Source organism: Ursus arctos, unplaced genomic scaffold, assembly GCF_023065955.2.
Source record: "Ursus arctos isolate Adak ecotype North America unplaced genomic scaffold, UrsArc2.0 scaffold_10, whole genome shotgun sequence".
Taxonomy (NCBI): Eukaryota; Metazoa; Chordata; class Mammalia; order Carnivora; family Ursidae; genus Ursus; species Ursus arctos.
This window is the reverse complement of record NW_026622764.1, coordinates 90,360-97,793: the sequence shown is the minus strand read 5'-3', so window position 1 is coordinate 97,793 and position 7,434 is coordinate 90,360. Positions and strand designations below refer to the sequence as shown.

Here is a 7,434-nt window from a genome sequence, read left to right as displayed (position 1 = left end):
CCAGTTTTATTCCATTGTAGTTGGAAAGGATATTTTGTATAAGTTCAGTCTTTTTAAGTGTATTTAGACTTTTCTTGTGGCCTAATTTATGGTCCTTCTTGGAGAACATAACGCTGTTCACTGGAGATGATTGTGTATTCTGCTTTTATTGGGTGAAGTGGTCTGGTTGGTTTATAGTACTTTTCAAATCTTCTATTTCCTTGTTGATGTTATGCCTACAACATGACCAAATAGGATTCTATTACTGAAAATTGAGTGTTGAAGTCTGAAACTGTGAGTGTAGAACTGTGTCTTTCTCCCTTCCATTTTGCTGATTTTGGCTTCATGTATTTTGGGGCTCTTACTGGATGCATATACGTTATACTTCTTTCAGCTTCTTGATGGATTGACCCTTTTATCAATATATAATGTCCTTTTTGTCTCTTGTAACAGTTTTGCCAGCCCAACTCTCTCTGTTACTATTTACATGGAATATTTTTTCATTCTTTTACTTTCACTCTTTTGTGTCTTTGTATCTAAGCAGGTCTCCTATAGACAGCATACAAATGGATCATTTTTTTTTTAATCCATTTTGGGTTTTAATTGGGCGAGTTTGATCATTTACATTTGAAGTAGTACTGATAAGGAATTTAGCCTGAGCTGCCACCAGCTGTTTGTTTTCTATGTGTTTTGCTTATTTCTTGTTCCTCAGTTCCTCTTTCACTGCCTTATTGTGTAGTTGATATTTTTGTGTGTATTTCTGTATTTTTATTGTTGTTTTTCTTCATGGCTACCTTGAGGATTACATTTTTCGTCTTAAACTTACAACCACCTAATTTGAGCACACTACTGCTATGCGCCCTGCCTTCCCCCTTTCTTAATATTGCTGTTGTCACAGATGACGTGTTTATTCATTGTTCCCATTAACACTGAATTATAATTTTTGTTTTATTTATTTGCCTTTTAAATCATACAGGAAAAAAAGAATTACAAACCAAGAGTGCACTAATACTGGCTTTTATATATTTACCTATGTAGTTATCATTACCCTTGTTATTTCTTGATAAGATTTCAAATTATTGTTTAGCATTCTTTCATTTCGGCCTGAAGGGCTCCCTTTGGCATTTTTTGAAGGCACTTATACTTGTCTACCAGTGACAAACTCCCTTAACTTCTGTTTATTGGGGATGTCTTAATTTCTCCTTCCTTCTTGAAGAATAGTTTTGCCAGATATGAAATTTTTGGTTGACAGTGTTTCTCATTCAGAGCTTTAAATATGTCTAATAGAGATGGGATTGTATGCTTCATTTGTCAGACTCTTAGAAGCCCTCATCCTGACTTCAGCTGGTACAGTACCCTACTTTTTAATGGTGTCTGAGACATTTACTCAGAGCATGATTAGCAAACTATTATACAGAAATGAATTTTCCGGGGGGCCTGGGTGGCTTATTCAGTTGGTTAAGCGTCCAACTCTTGATCTCAGCTCAGGTCTTGACCTCGGGGTCATGAGTTCAAGCCCCATATTGGGGAGTGGAGCCCACTTAAAAATTTTTTTTCCTGGCATCTGAAATGCTCCCTTAAATACCAAAACTTTTATCTTCACCTAAAATGTATTCCGTATATATCTACCTTAAGCTAAGGGGAAAAAATAATGGCTCTCATTCCTTGAGGTTCCCAAGTGCTAACTCCAGGAGGTCTTTGAAGTAAGACTTTGTACATTTGAGGAAACTGAATGCAGCTCTTGATGCTTCCAGGGCCCAGCATCCAGGCTGTTGGTTCAGCTTACCACAGTGAATGTCGGTTTAATGCAGTAATGCACTTATGAGTTACCTACTGCTCTACTGAGGTTCTGAGTTTTCATCTTTATTTAATGGCTTTTCAGTCTCTTCTCTGTCAGGTATCACATGTGCCTATTTTTATGCCTCCCTCTTTAGGTAGGGCTAGAAAATCAAATGAACTTAAAATAGTAATTTTTAAAATAGATAAAAATGAAGGTATTAATATTGTTTTCACATTTATTTTGCCTTCCAGACCAAAATATTTCTTCGTGTAATTTCTTCATTGATCATGTATGTGGTATTTTTTAGGTTTCTGATAAAGCAAACTCCTGATAAAGGAGCCATTACCATATTGCCAGTGCTTTAAGAAATGAAAGGCAAAATCCAGGCTGTTTTTCAGATCAGCAGTTAATGCCGCATTTAGGCTTCAGAGAGTATCAAAGAATGGTAACGTGTAGTTGTACTGTCAAGTATTTTTCTATCACTACCCAATTTTGTACTCTTATAGTGATAGCTTCCTAAAAAGGCACCCTTCCTGCCAACTTTAAAGAGACTGTCATACTGTCATTTTCGGAGGAATATGGGTATTATGGTCACCTGCTGCTTTAAACCACTGCCATCCATTACCAATTAGGTGTGCTCCCAAGTAAAAGGTGACGAGCATTTACCCCAGGACCACATTCATGTGTGGCGTGGCAAAGCAAAGTCAACTGCTTCATTCACTCTGATATTTGGAGGTTATTTTGTCTAAAGTTGTGTGTGTACGTAAAACAAAACATTTTAACAGGGTTGGTGATGATGTCTAGAGAGCTAGATTTTGTGATGCAGTTATTTTTTATATAAAATCTTAAGCTATTTTACAAGTATATTTCATTCACTATATCTTACGATTTGTATTATAAGATTTTTAAATTTTCAGAATAATTTAATCAAACCTCAATTCTAAAATTCTGTGATTTTTGTGAAACCATTTCTTAGAACCTTGTTAATGACAGGAAGTAAAGAGGGGCACCTGGGTGGCCCAGTCAGTTGGCCGTCTGCCTTCGGCTGGGGTCTTGATCTTGGGGTTCTGAGATCGAGTCCCCTGTTGGTCCCTAATTTCCCGCTGACCGGCTACTGGGCGAAGCCTTTCCACCCTTCGCTGCTCCCAGACCCTCCCGAGACCCGGCTGCCCGCACTGGTCGGAGTTTTCCGGCACCGTGCACTCCCGGCTGGAGGTCCCGGTCCGCGGCACGCCCCAGGCCCCGGTGGGGCATGAGAACGGGGTGCTGGACGTGGAGCATCATGGGCGGCGGGGGGGAGGGGCAACGGCCCAGTTCTCGCGACGTTTCGGCTGGGGTGGGCGGCAGCTGCTGCTCCGCGGCGGGTGCGAGATGCGGTCAGAGAAGGAGGGGGTGGGAGGCTCCGGGGCGGCCGTTGCTGCGCGGGGCTCGAGCGGGAGAGAAAAGCTGTCGGCTGTGGAAGTACAGTTCCGCCGGGAGTCGCCGCGGCGAGAACCAGAGGTGCCACCGACCTCGTCCTTCGGCTGTGGGGGTGTTACAGGCAAACCTCGCGAGGAGAAGAAGACGGTTCTGAGCAAGGTGGGGGAAGGGGCGGGGCAGACAAACCTCGCGAGGGGAGGAGGGTCTTCAACAGGGTGGGTCGAGGCGAGGACAGGGGGGCAAGTGCGTGCAAACCTCGCGAGAAGAGGGATCGTCTTGAGCGAGGTGGGGCGGGGCCAAGGGTTGGCGTGGTGCTGGAGGCGGGGGAGGGGGGCTAAGGGTGTTGTGTTCCGGAGGCGGGTAGGCGGGGCGGGCAAACCTCGCGAGAAGAGGAATGGTCCTGAGCGAAGGCGTGACGGGCTCAGGGTTTGGGGCGTAGCGGAGGGGGTGAGGCCCCGGGTGGCGTGTTCTGGGCGAGCGGGGCCGGGACGGGTCACTTCAGCACCGCGGCCAGCGGCCAGAAGCGGGCCGTTTCCTGCCCCGCCTGAAGCGGCCTTTCCTGGCGTGGGGAGGAAGAGCGGCGCCCGGAGCCTGTGGTGTTTCCAGTCGGGGCTGGCGCGCTGAGACGCTGCGTCCCGGGCAGGGGCCGTGTGAGGGGGCGGCCGGGCAGGGGCCGTGTGCGGTGCGGTCGGCGCCCACCGCGGGCGTGTGAGGGTCGAGTTTTCCACGCGGGCGCGGACAGTACGCGGGGTGTTCCGCGCCGCGCTTTCCGACGGCCGTGCCGGGTCGGTGCCCGGATTCCTGCGCCTTTCCGACGGTGGGCGTTTCTGCCGGACTCCGGGGCAGCGCTCCCTCCGAGCCTGAACACGGGCGGCGTTCACGCGTGGCAGCGCTGGGCGGGACGCCGAGCCCACCGTCCGCACTTCCCTCAGGTGGTGATCCGGCGGCTTCCTCCCAGCCTCACCAAGGAGCAGCTGGAGGAGCAGCTGCACCCGCTGCCCGCGCACGACTACTTCGAGTTCTTCACCGCCGACTTGAGGTGAGAAGCCGGGAGCCCGGCCGCGCGACGGCGGGAGGCTGTGTGTCTCCCTCTTTCCCGCACGGACACTTCCCTAGAGGAGAGCTGACGGGTGCCTCCGCCGGCACCCCCATCCGACACGGAAACCAGACACCGGAGGAAGACCCCGTGTGCTCCCGTCCCGCCCTGCCACCCTACCTCCCAGCTGCTTTGCCGAGTCCCTCTCGCACCCCGGTCACTTCAGCACGTCCACATCCTCACGAGCAGGGAAGGCAGAGCTCAGGCCAGACCTTCCACAGGGCACAGTTGAGCTGCGTTTTGTGATTAAGTAAAAACCGCCAGTCCATTCAAAGAAAAATATCACTCAGGGGTATAGATTTGTTTAAAAAAAAAAAATAGATGACTTTCAAATGACTAAAGTTTAAAAAAACTGGTACAGTTAAAGGACAGGCCCTGGACTCAGAGTAACTCAGCTTGGAATCCCAGTCCCACCTTTTAACTAACTGCACCTTTTGCACCTACTGAATTTCTCTGGGCCTCAGTGTTCTCATCTGTGGAATGGGGTTGAAAGTTCCTGCCTATGAAGGAAGTTGGTAGTTGTGAGGCAGAGGAGAAAGGCTTAGTTCTTCTGTAGTCCCCATACCATGTGCTACAGTGAATACTCCCTAGAGTACATAGAGGTGTTCTCTAAGTCAGTGAAGAGTCTCTTGTGCCATATGATGTTTTCATCTATGAATGAATCATGGTTAGGTTGTATTGGGTCATGATGTGTGATAAGGACTGACCTTTGAATAACCTTGCCTTTGGTTTTCAACTTTGGAAGACCAGTATTTTAACCCTGTTCTGTGTCATAGAGAGACTGACCTTAAGTGTCTTTCCCAAGTTATTAAAAAGATCTTGGGTAATGTTTTGTTTATTTTTGTTTTTTTTTTTGCTAAAGAATACCCAGATTGTTGTAATTAGCTGAGAGGTGTTCTTTGGCATTTAGGTATCTAGAAAAGAAAAAAATCAAAATTAAAGAAGTCTTGAATTTTTTACTAACTATTTTCCCTGTTATCTCTTATTTCAGTCTTTATCCTCATCTTTACTCAAGAGCATACATTAATTTTAGAAATCCTGATGACATCCTTCTTTTTAGAGATCGTTTTGATGGCTATATCTTCATTGACAGTAAAGGTTGGATCACTGGCTTTTTAAACTCTTTAATATAATCTCAAAGTACATTAAATTTTGCTGGGATGTTTGTGAATTATAATTAAATTCTCAGATACCCATCTAAAATAAGTTCATAAATTTCAGTTGTGTTACTGTGGTTGTGTGCTTATGTTGAAAGGTAAAATTATACATAAATCCATCAATTCTTTGTATCAGTGACAATCTATTTATTTATTATTGGAGTGGAGTATTTCATATAAATGAGATTCTGGATAAGTGAACTTCACTTATGTACCAAAACCAAATCACTTTACTCTTGTGCAATAGAAATTTTCTAAAATATATTATTCATTTATATCTATGTTTTCTTAGAGTACTCTTGGGGCACCTGGGTGGCTCAGTCGGTTAAGCATCTGACTCTTAATTTTGGCTCAGGTCATGATCTCAGCATTGGCTCCTTCCACACTCAATGAGATGTCTCAAGAGTCTCTCTCTCTCCCTCTGCCCCTCCCCCCTCACTAAAATAAGTAAATAAAATTTGTTTTAAGATTTTATTTATTTATTTGACAGAGAGAGAGAAAGAGCATGAGCAGGGGAAGTGGCAGGCAGAGGGAGAGGGAGAAGCAGGCTCCCCACTGAGCAGAGAGCCTGACTCAGGGCTTGATCCCAGGACCCTGGGATCATGACCTGAGCCCAGGGCAGAGGCTTAACCAACTAAGCCATCCAGCACCCCTAAAATAAGTAAATACATCTTGAAAAAAATTTATAAAATAAGAATGTTAAACAGAGTACTCATAATTATACCATTTCTGGACAGTGTCATGGGGGAGGGGATTGTAATAATGAACATGAGTTTCTGACTCTGTTGAACAGCATTGCCTGCTGAGACGGGTATTTACCTCTACTCTAAATGGTTCTGATTCTCTGTACTTTTCGGATCTTGCTTTTGTCCTCCTTCCAGTCAGACTGTCAGCTGTTGTGTCTGCTGCAATCAAGCGTGTACACCTGTAACAGCATATTTTCTGTATACCCCTCACCAACCAACCTCCTCCCACTCCACCCCACTCCACTGCTGATAAGTGTTTTCTTCTTCACTGAGAGCTAACAAAATATCCTTAAAGAGTTACTCGGCTGAGGCCAAGAGATTTTTTTCCTGTGAGGAAAAACAGATGTAATCTTGAACTATTTGATGTTTGTGTTGAATGCACCTTTATTCAAGTGCCATTTCCCTTTACTTCTTAAAGATTTATGATAAATATAACATTAATTTATCATCTTAGTGTTTTTTATAAGATTTTATTTATTTGAGAGAGAGTGCGTGAGAGGAGGAGCAGAAGGGGAGGGAGAGGGACAAGCGGACTCTCTGCCTGAGCGCAGAGGCCAACACCTCAATCCCAGGACCCAGAGATCATGAGCTGAGCCCAAAGCAAGAGTCATATGCTCCAGGTGCTCAACTGACTGAGCCACCCAGGCGTCCCTCATCTTAGTCTTTTCTAAGCATACAGTCCAGTAGTGTTAAGTACATTCACACTGTTGTGCAACCCATCTCCAGAACTCTCTTCATCTTATAGAACTAAAACACTGGACTCTTTAAATAATTCCCCACTTCTCCCCAACCCCTAGCCCCTGGCATTCACCTTTCTATTTTGTTCCTATGAATTTACTAGTCTAGATACCTCATAAAAGTGGAATCATACAGTATTTCTCTTTTCATGACTGGCTTATTTGACATCGCGTGGTGTCCTCAATGTTCATCTGTGCTGTAGCGTGTCTCAGAATTTTCTTTTTAAGACTGACTAATACTCTACTGTGTGTATATACCACGTTTTGTTTATCCATTTGTCTGTCAGTGGACACAGGGGTTGCTTCCAGCTCTTTGCTATTGTGAATAGTGCTGTCCTGAACATGGGTGTACAAGTATCTCTTTGAGACTCTGCTTTCAGTTTTTTTGGGTATAACCATAGTGGAATTGTTAGATCATAAGTAATTATATTTTTAATGTCCTGAGGAACTGCCATACTGTTTTCCATAGAGGCTACTTCATTTTTTATCCGCACCACCTGGGCACGAGGCCTCCAATTTC

The 7,434-nt window shown here is 45.0% G+C and overlaps 1 protein-coding gene across 14 annotated transcripts in view; it reads left to right on the top strand.

Annotated features, from left to right (window-relative positions):
- The first annotated feature begins 641 nt into the window (after nucleotides 1-641).
- The window catches only part of UPF3A (UPF3A regulator of nonsense mediated mRNA decay), a 50,579-nt gene continuing 43,786 nt past the window's right edge, over nucleotides 642-7,434 (top strand). For 8 of the 14 annotated variants that reach the window (XR_008957395.1, XM_026488742.4, XM_026488741.4 and 5 more), the window contains exons 1-3: nucleotides 730-3,337; nucleotides 4,111-4,217; nucleotides 5,266-5,372. Coding sequence is in view for 12 of the 14 variants with exons in the window: in XM_026488742.4 (XP_026344527.3) it covers nucleotides 3,131-3,337; nucleotides 4,111-4,217; nucleotides 5,266-5,372 (421 nt within the window). In the remaining 2 variants the exon portion in view is untranslated. Of the gene's footprint in view, nucleotides 3,338-4,110; nucleotides 4,218-5,265; nucleotides 5,373-7,434 lie in introns of all 14 variants that reach the window. The other 6 variants (XR_003313307.4, XM_026488743.4, XM_057306884.1 and 3 more) reach the window with 4 other exon arrangements.